The sequence below is a fragment of the Bison bison genome, unplaced genomic scaffold (assembly GCF_000754665.1).
Source record: "Bison bison bison isolate TAMUID 2011002044 unplaced genomic scaffold, Bison_UMD1.0 scf7180017864491, whole genome shotgun sequence".
In the NCBI taxonomy this organism is placed as follows: Eukaryota; Metazoa; Chordata; class Mammalia; order Artiodactyla; family Bovidae; genus Bison; species Bison bison.
The window spans coordinates 5,014,338-5,038,586 of record NW_011495050.1 but is presented as its reverse complement, the minus strand read 5'-3'; the positions used below and the strand labels follow the sequence as shown (position 1 = coordinate 5,038,586).

Below are 24,249 nucleotides of genomic sequence, written 5' to 3'. Positions count from 1 at the left end.
TGAAACTCCAATACTTTGGCCACCTCATGCAAAGAGTTGACTCATTGGAAGAGACCCTGATGCTGGGAGGGATTGGGGGCAGGAGGAGTAGGGGACAACAGAGGATGAGATGGCTGGGTGGCATCACTGACTCGATGCATATAAGTTTGGGTGAACTCCGGGAGTTGGTGGTGGACAGGGAGGCCTGGCGTGTTGTGATTCATAGGGTCGCAAAGAGTCGGACACGACTGAGCGACTGAACTGAACTGAACTGATATATATTATCATGTGTAAGTAGATACAGCTTTACTTTTAATTTTCTGATTTGGATGCCTTTATTTATTTATTTATTTTGCCTAATTGCTCTGACTAGGACTTCCGGTACTGTTTTTAATAAAAAGTTCAAAGAGTGGGCGTTCTTGCCTTGCTTTCATCTTGGAGAAAAAGCTTTCAGCCTTTCACCATTTAGTATGATGCTAGCTGTGGGCCTGTTATATGGATTTTGCTATGTTGAGGTACATTGCCTCTACAGCCATTTTGTTGAGAGTTTTGATAATGAAAGATGTTGAATTTTGTCAAATGCTTTCTGTACCTCTGTTGATTCTTACCCTTTTGTTACTGAAGTGTATCACATTGACTGATCAGCAGATATGGATCCATCCTTACATCCCTAGAAAAAATCTAACTTGGTTGTGGTGTATGATCCTCTTAATATACTGTTATAATAAGTTTGCTAATATTTTGCTATTTTTGCATTTATATTCCACAGGGATATTGGCCTATAGTTTTCTTTTCTTGTAGTGTCCTTGTTTGTTTTTGGTATCAGGGTAATGCTGGGCTGGTTAGATGAATTTGCATGTGTTCCTTCTCTTCTATGTTTTGGAAAGGTTGAGAAAGTTTGGTGTTAATTCTTCAAATGATTGATGGAATTCACCAGTGAATCCATTTCCTCCTGGGCTTTTTTTTTTTTTTTATATATAGTGGATTGTTTTTGATTACTGATTCAATCTCACCACTTGTGATTTTTCTATTCAGATTTTTTATTCCTAATTCAGTCTTGTAGGTTCTAGAAATTTATCCACTACTCTGGTGCCATGTATTGTTTATAATATTCCCATATAATACTTTGTATTTCTATTATAAATTTGTCTCCCCTTTCATTTCTAATTTTGAGTCCTCTCTTCTTTATTAGTAGTCTACCTAGACATTTGTCTATTTTGTTTATCTTTTCAAAAAAAAGCTCTTAGTTTCATTTTTTTCCCTAATATCTTTTTTAGTCTCTATTTCATTGATTTCCACTTGAATTTATTATTTCCTTCATTTTATTAACCTTAGACTTTGTTTTTTCTTTTTTATAGTTTATTAACATGTAAAGTTAGGTTGGCTATTTGAAATCTTTTTCTTTTATAGGTATTTTTATTTACTGCTATAATCTTCCCTTTTACAACTGCTTCTGTTGCATCCCGTAAGTTTTGGTTTTATCTATTTCCAATTTTTATTTGTTTGAATTTATTTTTTATTTCTTTTTCAATTTCTTCTTCAACCCATTCGTTGCTCAAGGGTATTTTGTTTTATCTCCACATATTTGTGAATATTCTAGTTTTCCTCTTGCAGTAGATTTCTAATTTCATACCATTGTTGTCAGAAAAGATGCTTGATATTGTTTTCTTTAATTTGGTGACGTGTTTGATGGTCTAATATATAGCTATTCTTGAATAATGTTCCATGTGTACTTGAGAAGAATGTGTATTCTGCTGGTTTTGGATGGAATGTTCTCTAAATGTCTAAATCCATCTTGTCTAATGTATCACTTAAGGCCAACATTTCATTTTTGAATTTTGGTCTAGGCGATCTATCCAGTGTTGAATGTGGGGTACTGAACTCCCTACTATTACTGCCTCTTTCTCCCTGCAGAGATGTTTAGTATTTGCTGTAAAGCAAAGGCTTCCCAGGTGGTGCTAGTGGTAAGGAGCCCACCTGCTAATGCAAAGGACCTTAAGAGACTTGGGTTCGATCCCTGGGTTGGGAAGTTTCCCTGGAGGAGGGCATGGCAATCCACTCCAGTATTCTTGCCTGGAGAATCCTCATAGACAGAGGAGCCTAGAGGGCTACACTCCATGGGGTCGCACAGAGTTGGACACGACTGAAGCGACTGAGGACGCATAATGTGTATATTTGGGTGCCTTGATGTAGGCTATGTGAATATTTTTAACTACTGTATCTTGGTGAATTGAGCCTCTTTATCATTATGCCTTGACCTTCTTTGTCTCTTATTAATGTTTTTGGCTTAAAGTCTATTGTGTTTGGTACAAGATTAGTTGCCTCCACATGCTTTTTGTTTCTACTTGTAAGGAATATCTTTTCCCATCCCTTCACTCTGAAGTGAGTCTGTTGTAGGTAGTATATATTTGGGTCTAGATTTTAATCCCTTCAGCCATTCTGGGTGTTTTCATTGGTGAATTCAACTCACACATATCTAGAGTTATTATTGATATGCAAGGACTTAACTAATGCAGTTTTATTAATCATTATCAGTTTCTTTTTATGTTTCCATTGTTTGTTTTTACCTCATTTCTGGCTACTTTTGTAAATTGGTGATTTTTTATGATCATTTATTCTGTGTCCCCTTTCTTTATCTTTTACACTTTTACTATAGGCTGTTGCCTTGTGGTTACTAAGATGGTTACATAAGACATCTGATACATAAAACAGTCTATTTTAAGATGATAGAAACTTTAATTGTCTACAAGAGCTTCACCTTTTTGCTTTTCTGCCTTTAAATTTTTGAAGCATTATTTACTTTTTATATAGTGTGTTCATTAACAAATTATAATAGCTACAATTATTTTTAACACTCTTTTGATATTTATACTGTAGTGAAGTGGCTAACACACGTCCTACTACAGAATTAGTTTTCTAAGTTTGAATGTTTACTTTTACCCATATGCTATATACTTTTGTACATTTTCATGTTACTGATTGACATTATTTCATTTCAGCTGGAAAAACTACTTTTAGCATTTCTTGCAAAGTGGGTCTAGGGCTGATGAGCTCCGCCAGATTTTTTTTTATGCTCTAGAAAATTCTGGGCTGGCAATTATTTTTCTTTCAACTTTGAATATGTCATTGCATCTCTCCTGACCTAGACTTTTAGTTGAGAAATCTGCTTAGAGCCTGGGAATTTCTTTATAGGTTATTATCTTTTTCCCTTGGCTGCTGTTAGGATTATCTCTTTATTTTTGATTTTTGACAGGGTCATTATAATGTGTCTTAGATATGGTTTTATTTGCACTGAGTTAATAGGGTTATATTAGCTTTGTATACTTGGATATATAATTCTCTACCCAGACTTGGAAAGTTCTCAGCTGTTATTTCTGTTTTAAATTGACGTGTTGTTATCTCTGCAACACCATGGACTGCAGCACCCCAGGCTGCCCTGTCCTTCACCATCTCCTGGAGTTTGCTCAAACTCATGGCCATAGAGTCGGTGATGCCATCCAGCCATCTGATTCTCTGTCGCCCCCTTTTCGTCTTGCCCTCAGTCTTTCCCAGCATCAGGGTCTTTTCCAGTGAGTCGGCTCTTTGCCAAAGTATTGGAGCTTCAGCTTCAGTCCTTCCAATGAATATTCAGGGTCATTTCCTTTAGGATTAACTGGTTTGATCTTCTTGCTGTCCAAGGGACTCTCAAGAGTCTTCTCCAGCTTCACAGTTCGGAAGCCTCAATTCTTTGGCTCTCAGCCTTCTTTATAGTCCCATTCTCATATCCATACATGACTACTGGAAAAATCATAGCTTTGACTATATGGACCTTTGTTGGCAAAGTGGTATCTCTTCTAGGATTGTTATAGCTTTCCTTCCAAGAAGCAAATGTCTTTTAATTTTGTGGCTGCAGTCACCATCTGCAGTGATTCTGGAGCCCAGGAAAATAAAATGTCACCATTTTTACTTTTTTTCCATCTGTTTGCCATGAAGTGATGAGACTGGATGCCATGATCTTCATTTTTTGAATGTTGAGATTTAAGCCAGCTTTTTCACTCTTCTCTTTCACTTCTCTTCAAGAGGCTCTTTAGTTCCTCTTCACTTTCTGCCATTAGGGTGGTATCATCTGCATGTCTGAGGGTGTTGATATTTCTCCCAGCAATCTTGATTCCAACTTGTGCTTCATCCAGTCCAGCATTTCTCATGATGTACTCTGCATATAAGTAAATGAGCTGGGTGACAGTATGCAGCCTTGATGTACTCCTTTCCCAATTTTGAGCCAATCCATTTTTCCATGTCTGTTTTTAACTGTTGCTTCTTGGCCTGCATACAGGTTTCTCAGGAGACAGGTCAGGTGGTCTAGTATTACCATCTCTTTAAGAATTTTCCACAGTTTGTTGTGATCACATAGTCATAGTCAGTGAAGAAGAAATCGATTAAAAAAAAAATTCCCTTGCTTTTTCTATGATCCAACAGATATTTGCAGTTTGATCTCTGGTTCCTCTGCTTTTTCTGAATCCAGCTTGTATATCTGGAAGTTCTCAGTGACTACATATAGTTGAAGCCTAGCTTGAAGGATTTTGAGCATTACCTTGCTAGTATGTGAAATGAGTGCAATTGTATGGTCATTTGAACATTCTTTGGCTTGCCTTTCTTTTGGATTGGAATGAAAACTGACCTTTTCCAGTCCTGTGGGCACTGCTGAGTTTTCCAAATTTGCTGGCATAGTGAGTGCAACACTTTAACAGCATCATCTTTTAGGATTTGAAATAGCTCCACATGAATTCCATCACCTCCACTAGCTTTGTTCATAGTAATACTTCCTAAGGCGCACTTGACTTCACACTCCCTGATGTTTGGCTCTAGGTGAGTGGCCACATCTAGAGTGATCATGGTCATCTGGTTCATTAAGACCTTTTCTGTATAGTTCTGTGTAGTCTTGCCACCTTTTCTTAATCGCTTCTGCTTCTGTTAGGTCCTTGCTGTTTCTGTCCTTCATGATGCCCATCTTTGCATGAAACGTTCCCTTGGTATCTCCAGTTTTCTTGAAGAGATGTCTAGTCTTTTCTCATTCTGTTGTTTTCCTCTATTTCTTTGCATTGTTCACTCAGAAGACTTTCTCTCTCCTGTTCTTCGGAATTCTGCATTTACTTGGATTTATCTTTGCCTTTCTCCTTTGCCCTTTCTCTTTTCTCAGCTATTCATAAGGCCTCCTCAGACAACCACTTTGCCTTCTTGAGGTGAATATATCATTAGTTTTAAGTGCACAACATAATGATTTGATCTTTGTATATACTGCAAAATGATCACAGGTGAACACCCATCACCATATGTAATTACAAATTTTTTCTTGTGAGAACTTTTAAGATACACTATTAGCACTTTCACTTATGCAGTACAGCATTAACAACTGTCGTCACAGTTGTGCCATGTATGACATCCCTATGACTTGTAAGTTGACGTTTATACATTTTGACCTCCTTCACCCATTTCACCAATCCCTCCTTCCCCATGTACCTTTGGCAACCACTAATATGCTCCCTGTATCTGTGAATTTGGGAGTTTTTGTTGTTTTAGATTCCACATATAAGTGATATCACATGGTCTTTGGTTTTCTCCGACTTATGTCATTTAGCATACTGTTCTGAAGTTCTATCCATTTTTGCAAATGGTGAGGTTTCGTGTCATTTTTTATGGCTGAAGAATATTCCATTGTGTGTCTGTGTGTGTGTGTATAAAAGACACACACGGTTTTTATCTATTCATCTATCATAGACACTTAGGTTGCTTCTATATGTTGGCTATTATAAAAAATGATGCAATAAATTTGGATGTGTGTCTTCTTCGGTTAGTGTTTTTTATTTCTTCCTATAAATATCCAGAAGCAGATATGCTAGATCATACGTGAACTCTATTTTTAATTTTTAAAGGACCCTCCATACTGTTTTCCATAGTGGCTGCAGCTATTCAGTCTAACAGTGTACCAAGTATTCCCTTTTCTCCACATCTTCACCAACACTTGTAATTTCTTGTCTTTCTGATAATAGCCATTCTGACAGGTGTGACATGCTATCTCATTGTGGTTTTGATTTCAATTCCCTGATTATTAGAAATGATCTGATTTTTTTCATGTACTTGTTGGCCATATTTTTTTTGGAAAAATGTCTGACGCTCTCCCCATTTTAAAATGATTGTTTTGCTATTGAGTTCTATGATTTCTTCAAGTTTTACCTATTAATCTCTTATCAGATATATAATGTAAATGTTTTCTCCATTTTTTCTGGCAGTTTCCTTTGCTGTGCAAATGCTTTTTGGTTCGATATAGTCCTACTTGGTAGTCTTGTCGCTTTCTACGGTCAGATCCAAAAAAATCTTAGTTGAGACTGATTTCAAGGAACTTATCACCTGTTTTCTTACAGGAATTTTATGGCTTTACGTCTTTCAAACTTTACTTGATTTATAGTAAATTCTGTAATTTCCAGCCTCATTCTTTTGTACGTGGTGGTTGTTTTCCTAATACCATTTTTGAAGAGACCGTCATTTCCCAATTGTATATTCTTGGCTCCTTGGTTGTAAGTTAACTGGTAAAGTTCGTATCTAGGCACCTTCCAGGTGGGCATTTTGTCTGCTCCCTCTGATTTGGGCCTGGCTCTGTGTGCACGTGCACTCCTGAGTCGGTTAATTCCTTTGCTGTTTGCTACAGTCCTGTGGTTTGAATGTCAGCTTGTGAATCCTGCTGGTTATCAGAATTAGCTGATCAAGGGTCCTTCCCTCAGGCAGCAGCCATGAAAGCTGAGGCATCAGACATGTGTATGATCTCGTCTCAGGGATATAGTGGTGACTTGAAGCAAGCTAGACGTGTCTGTTGGTTTTCCTAGTCTCTGAAGAGGATCACAGTCAGCCCCTACAGGAGTGCTAAATTAGAAGCCTGAACCCTAAGCATCAGCTTTTTTTCTCCCCTCTGTTATTTATATTAAAAAAATATTTTTGAATATAACTACTTTACAGTGTTTTGACGGTTTCTGCCATACAGCAACATGGATTAACTGTATGCATACGTACATCCCTTCCCTCCTGAGCCTCCGTCCCGCCCTTCTAGGTCATCACAGAGCACTGAGCTGAGCTCCCTGTTATGTGGCAGCTTCCCACCAGCTATCTTACCCGTGGTACTGTACGTATGTCAGTGCTCTCTCCACTTGCTCCACCCGTCTTCTTCCCCTGCTGTGTGCACAGGTGCTCTGTACCTCTGCATCTCTACCAAGCATCAGCTTTCAAACAGAAGCTTTTCTTTATTTCCTGAGTGCATGAAGTCTTAAGTGTCTTAAAAGTTCACAGCTGGTGGTGGGACAAGTCAAATGCTTGAATGTAAAGATGGGTACGTTGCAAGTTACCTATTGAATGCCCTGGCTAAAGCAGATTTCTTAGATGGATCCAGCAAATCTCCAGAACGTTGTTAATTGGCTACATTTGTTTAGACCCCCAAGGACACACCCCCACCCACCATGTCATAATTTCTATGTACTTAGCAATTACAAGACTGTAACTATGCCCCAAAAGATTCCTCAGCATCAGCCATTTATTGGTTTCATTTTAATCTTAATACATTCTAATACACCAATACACCTTGTAAAGACTTATTATTTTGTACTCTATCTCTTGAAAAATTCACTATTTGTGTGGATAATTATTCTAGTTAAGGCAAAAAAGATGAAGCAATATTCTTGGGGAATGCCACCAACTGAATAACAATACTCCAAAATTTACAGCTTATAACACAACTTTTATTAGAAAAGTTATACATAACATAGCATCAACTATTTTCAAGAACAATATTAAACCCGATAAGCAACAAAAACCAGACTAACAAAATGTGTAACGAGAAACTAATGACCTTTCTATAATCAAACATTCAATTATCTACAATGTCTTTATACAAAGGGAGAAAAATCCATGGTTTACAGGCACATGATACTGAAATAAAGCGGCAATAGCAATTTATACAATTACCATCTCAAGAAACTGAATCATCAAAACAGGAATTACGAGTTCACAAATTTAAAACATCTCACATAATTTAAAATTATTGGGTATACACTGAAGTCTGAGTGATTTTTTTTTCCACACAAGTGCCAACACTTAAGCTAGAACTTTTAGTGTGTAATTTTGCCCTAAAAAGTTAAGACATGTTTTGATAATCATAACAGTCACATAATTTCTGGTGCTACCTGGTCTGTTAATATTTAAAGCCTTTATTTGGATGTTTTTCACTTAATTTATAGGAAACTATTGGATTTCTGTTGCAAAGCTATTACAGTTCCAAAGGAGTGTGCAAGCTTTGGAAAAAAAGATCAGTACTAAAACTTACAATAAATATCAAAGAAGCCATTAGTTTTTACAGCACTGTCTGCTTAAAGGTTAAGTCTACCAGTTGTACAGTTTCCCATCAGTCTGTCCTTTCAGTTAGCACAGCAATTTCTATTTTCATGATCTGAATACTCAAATATGTCCAAACATCTTTTTAAAACCTTGATTTACAGCTCCTGGAAAATCAGAGATGCTTTTTATACTCATTCTACTCTAAAAGTCTATTTCTGCTCATTTTAGAGTCTCACTAAAACAACAGATGTCAGCACAGTTAAAAAGTTTCAAATGGAATGATTTACAAAATAGGGCACTTTAAACCAAGTCCTACCTTTTTATAGTTACAGTACAATTTCACATACCAACCCCCACCCCCAGTGGTGAATTGTGAAATTATACTTTAAAACTTATCCCGAGAAGACAGTCTGTCTGGGGCACCATCCCCGAAGGCCAATGGTCCCTTCTAAGACTGCCGGGTGCTGCTGATGGGAAAAGACAATTTCTGTCAAAGATGCACACTACTGTTCTTAACTGTCAGGTGTTTTTCCCTGAAACGTTCTCCTTTAGAATGCAGTGATGGAGAACTAAGAGAGAAACTCCAACCTTCCGTTGCTACTCAATTATATGCGCCAATATTGCACACATCTGTTCTGGACTGATCTTGGGGTGCTTGCTTTCTCCACCAGAACACAAACACCATACAAGCAGTTCTGCTTAAAGAGGAAATGGGTAAATTTAAAATACTGGAAAAAATGAAAAAAGGCAGAGACTTTGTACAGACAAAAATCTAAATTTTCTGGAAGGGTTTTGTGTGCCCTACACACGGGGGCAATTTGTACACACTAGTGAAATGAACACTAGCTCTAACACTTCTAGCTGCTCAAATAATGTGGAACCTTGGTCCCGGTGTTGCAATGATATCACTGTATGGTTCTTCCTGTGTCAGCTCAATAGCTTGTTGCTTTTTAAGAACCAAGAAGCTGTAGAACTTTGCTGCAGCTTGCTTTCTGTTCGTGTTTCGGCACAACTCAAGCAAACTGATAGATTCAGCTCCAGTTTTAGCGAGAGCTCGCTGAAATAAAACCAAAGAGGAAGGATTAAATGAAAGTAATCAGCAGACCAAAGCAGTAATTTTAGAAGCATACTATTTTTGTATATTATGTGAATGTTTCTCATGTTTAAAAAAAGCAAAGGGACAATGTTAACACAGACTCATTTCTTTGTAGATTTAATCGAACTGATAAAATAGTAAAATGTAGCACTTACAGTTTCCCAAACTTTCAACTATCCTTTGAATCTATTTTAGGAGACCCTGAGCATCTTGCCTGGTATTTCATAGACACTCAAGCAATCTCCTCTGTATCTGATACATGAAGGCCCAAGGATAAGTGACACTCTAACCCTGTACAATGATTTGACAAACTTAATGATTCAACACATTAAATCTGCTCAACCCAAAATAAGATGTATACACACACCAAGAAGCTCTGCTTTGCAGAGTAACAAAGGGAAAGTATTCACCTGGATGCTTTCCAGGCTCGATTTTAGCCTAACAGCTTATGTATTAAAGTAGTTTAAGGTATGTGGTTTTGGAAGAAGTTTCACAAAAGGCAGACTTGCTGGTTATACAGCATGTAACTTTTCCTTTTAAGGAAACAATGCCAGAAGCCTTTGATGAAATTTTTCTCTAAGCCTTCACTGGCATACCTGAAGACCATGAAGCATCTGCTGGGTCCTTTTGTTCCACCTTCTCTCCTCTTGATCCTGATCGCCCCCTGAAGCATCTTCATCCTAAGTGAAAATGACCCCACACAAAAACTGACAAAATTGCTACAAAATGAAGCATTTCTGTTATCTCCTGAAAGCTCTAAATTGTGCATTTTGGTTAGTGGAAAAAACACTTAGCATTTAGTTCAGTCTGTTCTTAAATCACAGAAGAACGTCCTCTGTGCATTTAGCTGACTACATGATGCTGTACTGATCTAGAAGCGTGGGTCTACACAGTGTGGTCCATGGACTAATGCTGGCAGGCAATGGGTTACTGGCCGCTCTAAGAAACTTACATCAAGTGTTTCAAAAGAAATGGGCTATAATTTATATTTAACTGTAATAGCCTGGTTCCCAGTCACCTGCCACCTACAAGACTGAGGTTGGCACCGGCCAAGAGCTGAGATACTCCCAAACTATATTGGAACTATACATAATATCCAAAGGACCAGGAGTTAACAATTTCAAAAACATCAGAAAGTATAATTTTAAATACTAATTGAACACAGTCTGAGATTCTCTAGAACACAGGCTGGAAGAACTCTGGGGCTAAATTCTTACTTTAAAACAATGTAAGGCTCATAATCAAGCCCTAAGTGGTTATGAAACCTATGCTGGCATAAATTACAAATATGAACAGATGGTAATGAGAATTAGTCTTGGAAGAAACTTTAAACATAAAGGTTTAAATAAAATATTTGACAGGACATCAAACAGAAAAATATCTAAGTCTTCTGTAACAATCTCAAAGACCCAACAAAAGCAGGGGCGGGGGTTGGGAAGACAGAAGACCCTGAGCAGCCAAAGTGTGCATGAGGAAAAGGAGATCCATTCCCAAACTACCGCTACTTTTGTAAAAAATAAAAACCAGATCAGCCAAGTCACACCCCACTCCACTCTAACGAAAAAACAAACCCCTCACAAATAGAGGGGTTATACGAGAGGCAGATGTTAGTAGCAGTAAGAACTGACCCTCAACCACAAGAGAACGTCTCAGAGCAGCTTATAATTTAGAAGTCAAGAAATCAGCGAAAGGGCAAACCTCTTGTACTCCAAAACCCACAAGGGACCAAGTGAGTTATTTAACACAGCATAAAACTTGAGGGTCTTGATGGTCTAGCACAGTGGTCCACAACCTTTTTGGCACCAGGGACCGGTTTTTGTAGAAGACAATTTTTCCACGGATGGGGTAGGGTGTGATGATTTGGGGATGAATCAAGAGCATTACATGTATCGTGTGCTTTATTTCTATTACTACGTTGTGATATATAATGAAATAATTATAAAACTTACCATAACGTAAAGAGCCCTGAGCCTGTTTGCCTCCAACTAGACGCTGCCATCTGGGGGTGATGGGAGACAGTGGCAGGCGCTCCACAGCACTAGCATCACCACCTTGGCTCTACTGGCATCAGATAATCATAAGGAGTCCCTTGCATGCGCACTTCACAGTGGTTTGCACTCCAATGAGCATCTAATGCCACTGCTGCTCTGACAGGAGGCAGGGCTCAGGTGGTGTGAGGATGGGGCATGGCTATAAATTCAGATGAAGCTCCACTCCTTCGCCTGCCGCTCACCCCCTGCTGTGAGGCCTACCTAGGTCCCAACAGGCCTTGGACCAACGGTTGGGGACCCCTGGTCTAGACCACTAAGAATTTTGCTAAGTTTTGCTTTTATTCAAACATTTTTCATCACTCTGATAATTAACTCAGCTCCAATATGAAAAATAACAACAAGCTGGTGGAAGATTTTCACTAAATCTGGATGGGAATGTACTCATCAGATCTTTTTACATTTCCTTACCTCCTCCTCCTCATCATCTTCTTTCTCCTTCTCCTTCTCCTTCTCCTTTTCTGGTAAGAGTTCTAACTCCGGAATTAACTGACAGATATTTGGAGGTTCTTCTGGGGGCAGCTCTACAGGAGGTATTTCCATCTGCTCTGCCTGCTGAGGCTTAAAGCAATAAAAACAAGGCAATTTAAGGATGCACATTTTAAAGGTAGCTTCTTTTAAGTATGTAGTTGCTGCAGTTCTCAAAATGAAAAGAAATACTGGAGTCACACCTCCACACTTCCTCATAATCAAAAACTGATTACAAGTCTCAGCATTAGTTTACACAAGAAAATCCATTCACTGTCTTACTATCCTAGAGCAAAGGTGCTTTGTTTTTATACTTACTATTTGCAAACACTTAACAAAAAACCCTCAAAACTTTCTGTATTAACATTTTAGGAATAAACAGAATCCACTGACTCCAGGGCAATGCAAAAAGACTCTACCATTAATTAGCCTGGCACAGGCAACCATTACTGTGTAAGACTGCCTTAAGGTCATTGCAACTCAGCTTGAGTGCTAAATAGGCCTTTGGGCTCTTCCTGAAGCAAATAATACAAACGAGGAGACTATTTTTCTGGATCCATTTCTTGTATTTTCTTCTCTGACTTAATACAAACAAACGAGAACATTAAAATACTGACAAGGAAACAATTATCCAGAGAGTGGTACTAAAGCAACCCACCCATTACCTGCTCCCCTTCCTCAACTCAAAGAGAAAAATATGCCCAGCCTTTTACAACTCCTTAACACCAGGCTGGGGTGGGGAGGGGGGGAGCTTAGAGAACTATATCTTCATGGAGGCTGAACCAAGAGCCTAAGGTACCAAAAAGTCTCCCTTTGTCCAAATTAATGTATTCTATAGACTTAAGCTTGGGAAGCTTCAAACCAGACCACCTTCCTTTTCACTTACAATAGCACACTGAAATGAACTTAATGGTAGCCAGCTTAAACAAAGTAGCAAGATGCTACTTTACTTTTTGGACAAATATATTCTAGTTTCTTAACGAGACAGCCTGAAACTACTTTGTACTATAGATATGCAGGAATGTTTGCTAAACAATAAAGCAGAATCTGGACAAGAACAGAGGCCTAGGAATAAATCTACACTATACGGTCAATTAATTTAGCACAAAGGAGCCAAGAGTATACAAAAAGGAGAGGACAATCTCTTCAATAAATGATGGTGGGTAAACCAGACAGCCACATGTGTAAGAATGAAATGGATTAAAGACTTGAATCTAAGATTTGAAACCATAACACTCCTAGAAGAAAATACTGGTAAGAAACTTATTGGTCTTGACAGACTTTTTTGGATTTACCAAAAGCAAAGGCAATAAAAGCAAAAATAAACAAGTTGCACGTCATCAAACTAAAACACACTACAAAGGATACCATCAGGAAAATGAAAAGGCAACCTACAGAATGGGGAAGTATCTGCAAATCATTTATCTGATAAGAGACTAATATTCCAGATATATAAACAACTCAACTTAGCTCAAGAGCAAAACAAACTGAAAATGGGCAATGGATCTGAACACAAATTTTTCCAAAGACAATATACCTGATGACCAACAGGTACAAGAAAAGGTGCTCAAAACATCTCTAATTAGTCAGTGTAAATAAAAACCCCAAGAGTATCACCTGACACCTGTCTGAATGACTAACCTGTCAGAACACCAAAAAAGACGAGAGAGAGCAGCAAGTGTTGGCAAGGATGAGGAGAAAGGGAACCCTCATGCACTGCTGGTGCAAATGTAAACTGGCTCAGCCATTACGGAAACTGTGGAAGTTCTTCAAAAAATTAAAACTTAAATTAAAACTAGAAATTTCACCTCCAGGTACTTATCCAAAGGAAATGAAATTACTATGTGGAAAAGATGCTTCCCTGCTCACAGCTAAGCTATGAAAACAACCTAAGGGTCCATCAACACATAAATGGATGAAGAGAATATGATACACACACAGATATAATATTCATCACAAGAAATTATGCCTTTTGTGACAACACGGATGGACCTGGAGAGCACTATGCTAAGTGAAATAAAAGATGAGTCCTATATGACAGCTGTATCACTTACATATGCAATCTTAAAAAGCTGACATTCACAGAAGCAAAGAGTAAAATGGTGGTCATGAAGGCTAGAAGGCAGAGGAAATGAGATGTAGCAGATGTTGGTCAGAGTATACACTTCCAGTTATAAGTAAGTTTGGGGGATCTAATACACAATATGATGATTACAATGAACAATACAACTGTCCCTGTGTATCTGCAAGGGATTAGTTTCAGGATCCCTTCTAAATAGAAAAATTCATGGATACTAAAGTATCTTACATAAAACACTTATTCCAGACAGCCCTCAGTATACATCCATGGATAAGGAGCTTCAACCAACTATAACTACATACTTGAAAATTGCTCAGAGTAGATGATGTGTGACAAGAAAAAAATCTAATTCTGTATAAAGTGATGGATAGTAACTAAACTTATCATAGTAATCATTTCACAATATATACATGTATCAAGTCATTATACTGTACACCCCAAACTAATACAATTTATATGTCAATTTTATCTCAATAAAAATGGAGGGAAAATGTTCCATCTTGCTAACAGTTATTTATTAGCAGGAAGCTTGTTCTATTTTATTCAAAATGTATTTAACAGGTTCCTTATGTTGCTTTTCTTATTCTATCTAGAACTGTCTGATTCACCATGGGCTAATGTTTGAGAAATAAAATAAAATTAGAACCTAGTATCAAGGAATCCATATTAGCCAAGGATGTTCAGGCCACTCTGAAGCAACACTATCCAAGAAGAGTCAGAAAAAAACAAAAACTTCTACACTAAAAACAACTCCCACTCAGGGCACACAATATTTAGATCTCTGGCTGCCATTTTTTCTCTCTGGATCCATTCCTTTTCTGCCCAAACCAAGATACTTCAAAAGGTCTCCTTAAATAACACTTGCTACTACTAGGGATCTAAAATATTGTCTGAACATCCCAAACATTTTGATGGAGACGTGTGCTTACAGGGATCATGGGTTCTGGGTCAATCTGTCCCGCTTTTCGTTTAACTCCCTGAGGTGGTGGTGGGGGCATGGCGGATTCATCCAAGTTTGTTCTGCTGGTCTCCATCGACTCCTGGAGGCGGCTGGGCTCTTCCAAAATGGGCTCATCTACAATTGGTCACATGAAGAGAAGACTTAGGTCATACAGTCCTTAACAATATTTTAGAACCATTTAATAGTAATATGCTACAACATAGGTACTTTCCCTAGTAAGGAAGGCAGAATAAAATTTTACCTCCACAAAAGTTACTCAATTTATAACAATACATTTAAAAGTGGGAGGGAGCTTTAAAAGGACAGGTGCCACTTCCAGTCCAAGGCAGGACAATCCTTTAGCAGACTAGCACTCAGCCAACTCCTAAACCTCTAAGCAATCAGAGAATATAAAGCATGTATTTCCCTGTTCAAAATTTGAGTATACTTCTTTGTTCCTGGTTTCTTTTACTTGGGCAATATATAGGTAAAATTTAACCCAAATGTTCACTTAAACTTTATGAGGGAACTATTCTAGTAAAACAGACCGATAACATCACGCTGCTGATGTTGCTGCTGCTGGTCCTCTCTAGGAACCTCTGGATTTTCAAATTCTTTGAGGAATTCATCCAAATTATCAGCCTCTCCTCCTTTCCTCCTTTTTCGAAGATCTTCTGGTACTAGTGGTGTAAGACAGCGTGTAAAGAGCTATAAAAAATTAAAAAATCAATTATATAATCTCTATTACAAATCACAAGAAATGAAACCCTACCACTAACATTACAATGTTTTAATAGTTGGTGTATATATACGTAAAATTGAGCACGATTTCTATTTAATGTTACACCATATTCACACTCCATTCTGTAATTTGAAGTCCTGTAAGATTTTCATTGCAGCAATTTTAGATAATTTGAGGATGAAATTTTTTTATCCATTGTTTAACTTGGGGATTTAGTTTTAAATTTATCGACCTGCAGTTTATTTTCACATTCATACACTTAAAACTCAATCTAACTGAAATCATACCCAATAGCTTTACATAGTACCCTTTTCACTTAATGATATAGTAATTTTATATTATTTCTAGTATGTTTAATGACTGAATATTCCACTGAGTGGAAATATATATGCTTGTGCATATATATGCCACGCTTGAAAGATTTTTTAATATTTTAAGGTTCTTTAGAAAAATTTAACTGTAAATATAATTATTTAACATCTTCATAGAGTTTTTTCCCCCATATTTTAAATTATCTCAGGAAAAATTACTGAAAATGAAACTACTAAGTCAAAAAAAAAAAAACAACTTAAGAACCTTCTTCCAAATGACTATGATTGTGCACCGAAAAAACAGCAGTTTTAACAAAGCTTGCTGCTTTAAAGACTTTGTTTTTAAACAATCGGTTCTAAGAATATTTCAACTCTAGAAAACGGCTTGTAAATTAAAAGAAATTCTCATAAAGCCAGAAATCTGTATTGTGGGAAAAGCAGAATCAAGCCATGTTTTAGCCAGAAAGCATCATCTAAAGAATGTAGACTTGAACCACGGTACACACTAAGGCAACAGAACTAATAATTTATCATAGGAAGCTGAGGAAGAACTATTATTAAAAACACCAGTGGCTTTTTAGAATAGTAAAAATTCATTCCACATCTTTTAGAAATGTAGGTGTCACTTATAATCTTCCAGATCAGGTTTATGTTCAGTATACTGTGGTTTAAGGGAGAAAAAAGATGCCATATGGCTGGCTGAACAATACCTGATCAAAAATGATTTAAACAAAAGGTTTTAACGTTTATTTTAAAAAACGATCAAAATCTGTATGAAATTTTAAATTCTGCAAACGCTATTACCTTCAGTAGTCTGTTATTCCATAAAGGCTGAGCAGGTAAAGAGAAGAGTTTTTCCACTCCTCCTGTCTCTTTCCACATCATCAATTTCTTGGTGGGTGGTGCCAGATCCAAAGTAGTAACAATATCAGAATAATCACTAAGCTGGGCTCTAATTGTCTTGCTATCCAACTCTTTGACACTGTCAACAATGAGCTTCCTCTTCCTCTTGGCTTTTGTTTCTTTGACTGGCATGATAAAAGAAAATAAGATCATCTTTCTGAGAGGCGAGCAAGAACCGTACAACTTTGGTCTCATTGTATTTCTGCCTTTCTACATGTCTAGAAGAAATGTTAAACTTTCATGAGTACAGAATCTATTTTAACTGATGCTTCCCAAGCATCATATAGAAGCTGACATATGATAAATGTTCAATAAAAATTTGCTGAATGAGTATGTATAGACTTTTAGCACAAAACGGGCAAAAAAAAAAAAAGTAAGAACCAATTCATTTTTGCCCATGTAGTTTTATACTGTAAACACGAAACATACTTCACCTCATTCAGAGTTAGACCCAAGCGCTAGGTTTTGCCAATTAGCTAAGTGACCATTAAAAAAAATTAACTTCATTTTGCTAACGTCTTTATTTTCTCATCTGAAATATGGCCAACCACTTACAAGGGATTGTAAAATAATTGGTATAGTGTCTGGCATAGATTGAGGACTCCATAAATGGTTGCAATTACTATGATTTTTATTAGAAAAGTTACAATTCATATATGGCAGCTGCATAAGCAGCTTGATGAAGTGAAACAAGCCCAAACCCACTTAAATGAACCTGAAACTCCATCCTATACACTTTTGTGTGTTCACTTCTAATCCTTACTAAATTCTTACAAAGCAGGTAACATTATCTCAGTTTCTTAAGATACAGAAAGGCTCATGGTATTAAATACATTCCTCAAGATTTCATTCTGTCATACGTTATATAACTCTATTGGTTTTAAAGATAAAATATGCACGTGGTTCAAAAGTCAAGAAGCTGTTACACAGTGATGGCCTCTGTCCAGCCCCTGACCTCCACTACTGAGTTTCCTTTCTTGAAATTACAAGTTCAAGTTCTTTTAACAGCTGGCTACACTCAGCTGTCTTAAACAATGCAGTATTTGTCCTTACCTTTTTTAATAGATCTCTGTGATATCTGTTAATAATACAGTACATAATTTACTTAATTACCAAGGTTACCCTACTACTGAAGTTCCGTGAGGAAAGACTCGTTCATTTTTATATTTTCAGTTCCTAAATTGTGTTCGTTACATAGAAAAGTACTCTTTTTTAAACCAGAAGCCATGTACCAATTCTGGTCATCAGATTCTACGTAGGAAATCTCGAAAGTTAATCTTGTTTTAACTTAGAAGTAATAACAATATCTTGAGTCACACTGTAAATAGCTTATTCCATCCCACTGTACCCATAAACCATTTAGAAATTTTTAAGTTTCACATCCAAATTACATATTGCCTCTTCTACTCAGAAGAGGCACCTCCAATTATACTTTGCTATGCTTCTTATTTAAGCACTATAACTGACTAGTCAATCTTATTATCTTACTGAAAAATGCCTTGCGGTGTTTTTAAACTGTTATACATGTGACCTGTTCACATTTTTATAACCCCCAAAGACTGAGATACATATGTGCAGGAAGCCTGTTTCATCCTTTGGAAGTTATTTCACAGCAACTTGTAAAAACATTCTGTAAGATACTAAAATTGTCATTGATTAAAGATTCTACGATAGATGTCGGACAAAGGAGAAAAATTGTTTAAAATGAGATTACTAGAAAGTGTGTTTGCTCACCAGTGATATCAATAGGTTCCAAAGCAAAGGCTTCTTCCTCATTTGGAACAAGCGTTGTCTGATCAGTCATAGTTGGCATTGGTTCGACAGGATCCACTGAATCAGGACTATCAGGCCCACCCACTATAAAAGTAGAAATTTGGTCACAAAAGTAAATTTGGAATTTGGAATTTACTATACATCCAACAAATGGTAGGGGAAAAACCCCTTTGAGTAACTGAAAGAAACCCACTGGTACCAAAGAGAAAACATTTTTCTAATTATAAGGTCTTTCCAGTTGACCTACTGGCCAAAACACAGGGAGGAGCACAGGGTAAAACACATGAGAGACTCAACCATAAGCACTGTTTAAGATTCACAGTTCATTAAAAGCTGAAATGTTTAGTTTTTGGTCTTCTACATGAAATATGTTTTTGGATGCCATACAGTCACACGCAATCACCGAGCATGAAATGCTTACTTGACACGTTATCATCCTCGTCCATATCATCATGTGCAGGCTGCTCTGGCAACATCACCCCCGCCTCAGACAGGGCAGGGGGGTCGTCAAAGATACCACCATCATTATTACTAATCAGCTTGTCATCTGAAATAGGGAATGTAACTTAGTTGCAGTTTAGAAAAGAAATGCTGAAAGATCAATAGCCAATCACTGGGAAAATAAAATTATGTCAAAATGGATTAAATTAAAAAATTTAAATCTGTATTCAATATGCATCTGTTCTCTTCATGGTAGTATATGGAAGTATTAAATACTTCCACACATGGGAAAAAAGTCTCCTTCTTAATTTTAAAACTTATACTTACAGACACAAATAGAGAAGCCTGAAGAATTAGTAAAACTTAAAATTCCAAGACAAGCACTTATAAACAAAATTAGGTATTGCTAACATTTTAAGGTTACAGGCTTACGGAAAACTTCAACTGAACCAACTGGTCACAACTCACACATACATACCTAGAGAGATGCTCAAGGCTGAGATTAGCAGCCACTCTAAAACACTGCAACTAAATAAAGAATTTATCACCTTGTAGTGACTTACCTAATATACCACCATCATTTCCTTCTCCAAAATTGTCATCCTTATACTGGTCTTCATACTCTAAATGGTTAATTTTCTCATTAAGATTGCTGGTGCTCTGCTCAGGCTCTAATAGGAGATTAGAAGCACCAGTGCTTGCTAACATGTCATCGTCCTCGAAAGCGCTGCCTTCTCTCATTATCTCACGATCATCCATTCCAAAGTCACCTAAACAAATTTTAGTCAGTCATTAGTTGAAAAAAGTTCGAAATACTGCTGATACAAAAGAAAATGCATTATGATTTAATTATAATGCCATATTTGCCTAATAAAGTCTTATGTATCTTTGAATATTAAAACATCTGGTTTAAACTTTAAATCTTCAGGATCTACATTGCATAAACTGATTCTGGGGCGTGATCAGAAAATTCAAATAAGATCCAAATTTAGGTTATCCTAAATATGTTTAGTGACATAACTTCAACATTACAGCTAGTGGCTAATGATTTCCTTCTCTATTACCAAAATCATTTTCTTGTAGAATACTGATGTTTCCAACTTCTTCTCTCATGGTTATCTCTTCCACTCTACTCTGGTTCAGGCTGAACTGCTGGGCCACATCGATGTCACTATAAAAGAATTTCAAAAACAGTTTAGTCTTAATTCTCACTGTATTGTTTTATAAGGGAAAACATATCTCAATTCTATTCTATAAGGGGGGGGAAAAGTATACACACAAGCTATGGAGCCTAAATATTTGACATTAAATAAATACAATCCAAGAATCTACATGATTTAGAAGCGAATTTCATTTGTATTTAAATTTTAAAAATGTTAATGACCAGTGAGCAAAATATAGTATGCTGAAATCACTACATAAAGCAACATGGTATACAGAGAGGAAGAACTTAGAGATGCTTGGGTTTTCATCAGGGCCCTGCTAGGCTATGTGAACACTGACGTTAACTGGCTTTTCTGGAACTCTGTTTAATATGAACCAACCTCAGATCGGGTGATAGTGCAGCATGCATTTAGTGGGGGAAAAACACCTGCACATAAGCAGACCCTTGCAGGTGAAACTGGTGTTAAGGGTCAACTGTACACATTAAATAGAACTGGCAATGTATCGATAAAGAAAGAAACTGGATGATCAGCACCTGGAGTTCATAATACTAATCACTCTTCCTTTTTAGCTGTGTTTAAAAAGGAAAAATTCCACCATAAAAATTAAAAAAACAAAAACAAAACACCGAAGTATAAAGAGAAAAAGTAAAGCAGTCAAATAGTGCTGAGCACTAATTAACACAATAAATTCAAAGTAAGTAATAAATTTACATTTAAGTCACAGATTGTTTTTTTATAAAAGCAAAAAAACCCCAAAACATTGTTAAACAATAAATGGGGCTTGATGTAGAGGGTTTCTTGGTTAATTGTGCTACTTAATCACTTAGTCACAGTCGCATTCCCTGTCATGGTCATGATAGCTGGCTTCTGAAGACTTGAGGGAGGCAGACAACACAGCACAGTGCTCTGTTACAATGGTCATCTCTGGACAACCTTTCTGTTCTCAAACGTGTGTTGTGACAATGACCTTCACTCGCTCTTTGTATAAAGTTATCTCACATGTTTATTAAAAGAAGAAAAGAACAAAACTTGTGGCTGAGTATAGCTTGGTCAAGATGATAAAATGGTAGAAGACTTTAGTAAATACCTCTGGGAAAAAATCATGAAGCTACAGTTCAAGTTTATTGATATCATCATGTAAAGCAAACAGCTAGACAGCTGTTCAATTTACATAATGGCCTAAGCAAATCAGAATTCTCTTTAGCAGTGTTAAAGCTGACATTGTTTACATGGTTTTCTTACAGAAGAAACACTTTTGGGTTATATGTTTCATATTTATATACTATCATAAATACAGCTTATGCATTTTGGCTACATGTTAACTCAATGTCAAAACATCCCCCCAAAACTATGTTATTTGTAAGCCAGTAATGTTTTTTGGTACACCAAGTCAATAATTAAAGAAAAAGAAAAAGAGAGAGAGAGACATACTCTAAGTCAGGCAGTGGCTGATCAAAATCATGAAATTCTTCAGGTAAAGTAATGGCATTGTACGCAGCTTCTCGATTTTCCTCAGGCAGGTCAACAACACCTGGAAAAGTAACAGTAGGCTTCAAGCCCTGGCTAAAGCAAAGTTTACCAAGGGGTCAAGGAAGGTAAAATGTCAGTTTAATTTCCTAAGGTTATATTCCAGGAGGGTTGCTTCAGTACCACTGAAGCACAAGTACTTTAGCTTGTTCTATAATCCTAAGTCACACTACTTGAATCACAAGAAAAAGGTCAAAGCACTAATTATGAATTAAACTGAGAGATCTTTGATAAAAGGACATAGCATCAAATAAGTATTAGTAATAGCTTTCTATATGAGCATGAAATTTATGAGGAAAAGGAATGACTGCAAAAGAGTATCCCAAATGCTAAGAGGAATTAGTTATTCTAGAAAAGTGGGATTAAATTATTTTTATTTTCTTTACATTTCCTCCTATATTTTAAAGTGGTCTATAATAAACATGCATTGATTTAAAAGATAAAAAGAAACAAAATGTTATTTTAGCAAAATACGCTTAGTAGCCACAAAGTAGAAAACAATCAAGTATCATGGCCTCTGCCTAAGCATTTTACTTTTAATCAAATCTTAGAATCTCAAAGATTGCACTATTCATGTTACAATAATTTGAAATAGAAGAATAGAACATCAGTAGAAATTAACAGTATAAAGCAGCTCTCCTACACACTGAGATTGTTTTAATCAGAATAAAATTTCATCAATACTTAAAAAAATTATACGATTGTAATTATCTATGCAGATCGAAGTTTGGTTCTAAGGGTTCAGTTTTAGAAATCAACTATTACCTAAAACAAAACAACAAAGAAATATAGAGAACATTTTAAAAAGTTTTAACAACTTCAGTTAAAAGTGAATTTGATTTTAAGACTACATTAAAATTTTAACATTTTTTTTTCTGAGCTGTATTTTTAAAAACATAAAACAATGAGTTTTCAACACTTCAACCTCTGATGACTGCTGAAAAAGGAGTTAAAAGGGCAGCTCCAAAGGAATAACAAAAAAGGTCTGCCATAATTCCATTCATAGAACAAAACTGAAATGGGCTATCTCCCTTGAAACACTGCCTCTCCAAGCTTTGCCCATTTTTGAAGGGCTCCTTGTATTGCAATTAAAACAAACTATGCCCATCTAGAAATACATGCTTAGCAGTTTTCACCCTGAACACAATGAACTTCAAAGTTAAAACAAAAAAGTCAACAATACCTGGCCGAAAAGCCATCTTGATCTTAATGAATGCCTCATTACAATCTGCCAGGAGGTATTTGGCTTTTCTGTGATAGATTCGAACTACTCCCAGTAAGAGATGTCCTGACGTTCGGAGTGCCATCTTCACCTGCGGATTAACATTAGTTTATACAGTAATGTTCTGGTTTTAGAGAAAATTTCAAAGCCTGTATATTGTGCAATTTATAGGCAGTTTATCTCTCTTCATACTTTTAACCATTTATTTGAAGATACCTCATAATCACGACTGAGCGACTTCCCTTTCACTTTTCACCTTTGTTCATTGGAGAAGGAAATGGCAACCCACTCCAGTGTTCTTGCCTGGAGAATCCCAGGAACGGGGGAGCCTGGTGGGCTGCTGTCTATGGGGTCCGTACAGAGTCGGGCACGACTGAAGCAACTTAGCAGCAGAGGCATAATCATGTATATTTTTTCTCACCTGTAAATTTCCTGAGTATACACGAGAACAGACTGACAGAAATCCATGAATGAACATGGATGTGAATGTAGCTATTAATGAATGTAGCTATTAAGCAAGTATTAAGGCAACCCATGAAGTGTTACCATTAGCACATTAAGTATGTGACACTTTTGGATGCCAATCCAGAGTCACTGCTCTCTGTCAATTAACTGAACTCTGATTTTATGTGGGAAGTGAACATCCCCAGACTTGAAAGATGACAGTCTCGTTCATCTGTGCTGATGCTTGTTTCTGAGTGGGCATATAGCCTAGTTCAACTAACAAGGAGTATTAACTAGGTCAGAGAATTCTGAGACTTTCCCAATTAAAAATACAAAACAAAAATCTCCACAAAAAAACTGAACACTCTCTTCCTTCTCCCCTCCTGTGCTGTGAGCAGGTGGGGCTTACAGCTGCTTGCAGTAGCCCTGTAACCACAGGGCACAGGCGTGAAGACAAGGACAAGAAGCCAACAAACTAAGAAAGATGAGTCTAGGTGAGTCCTTGCATGACATGTTTTAACTGCTGAACCAATCCTAGATCTTCCTACTTCTAAAACTTCTAGTTAAACAAGACCGCTAATTTCCTGTCTAAGCCCCTTTTAGTTTTTATTACCTGACTGGAAAGCATCAGACCAGATCAGATCAGATCAGTTGCTCAGTCATGTCCAACTCTTTGCGACCCCATGAATCGAAGCACGCCAGGCCTCCCTGTCCATCACCAACTCCCGGAGTTCACTCAGACTCACGTCCATCG

The 24,249-nt window shown here is 37.0% G+C and overlaps 1 protein-coding gene across 1 annotated transcript in view; it reads right to left on the bottom strand.

Moving 5' to 3' along the window:
• Nucleotides 1-7,717: 7,717 nt before the first annotated feature.
• The window catches only part of RAD21 (RAD21 homolog (S. pombe)), a 29,431-nt gene continuing 12,899 nt past the window's right edge, over nucleotides 7,718-24,249 (bottom strand). The window contains exons 3-14 of the mRNA XM_010863428.1: nucleotides 23,013-23,142; nucleotides 21,734-21,833; nucleotides 20,201-20,307; nucleotides 19,700-19,906; nucleotides 19,117-19,242; nucleotides 18,657-18,779; nucleotides 16,824-17,047; nucleotides 15,515-15,674; nucleotides 14,956-15,101; nucleotides 11,890-12,039; nucleotides 10,027-10,110; nucleotides 7,718-9,391 (exon numbers count right to left, since the gene is read on the bottom strand). Coding sequence (XP_010861730.1) covers nucleotides 9,200-9,391; nucleotides 10,027-10,110; nucleotides 11,890-12,039; nucleotides 14,956-15,101; nucleotides 15,515-15,674; nucleotides 16,824-17,047; nucleotides 18,657-18,779; nucleotides 19,117-19,242; nucleotides 19,700-19,906; nucleotides 20,201-20,307; nucleotides 21,734-21,833; nucleotides 23,013-23,142 — 1,749 coding nt within the window. The 3' untranslated portion in view covers nucleotides 7,718-9,199. The remainder of the gene's footprint in view (nucleotides 9,392-10,026; nucleotides 10,111-11,889; nucleotides 12,040-14,955; nucleotides 15,102-15,514; nucleotides 15,675-16,823; nucleotides 17,048-18,656; nucleotides 18,780-19,116; nucleotides 19,243-19,699; nucleotides 19,907-20,200; nucleotides 20,308-21,733; nucleotides 21,834-23,012; nucleotides 23,143-24,249) is intronic.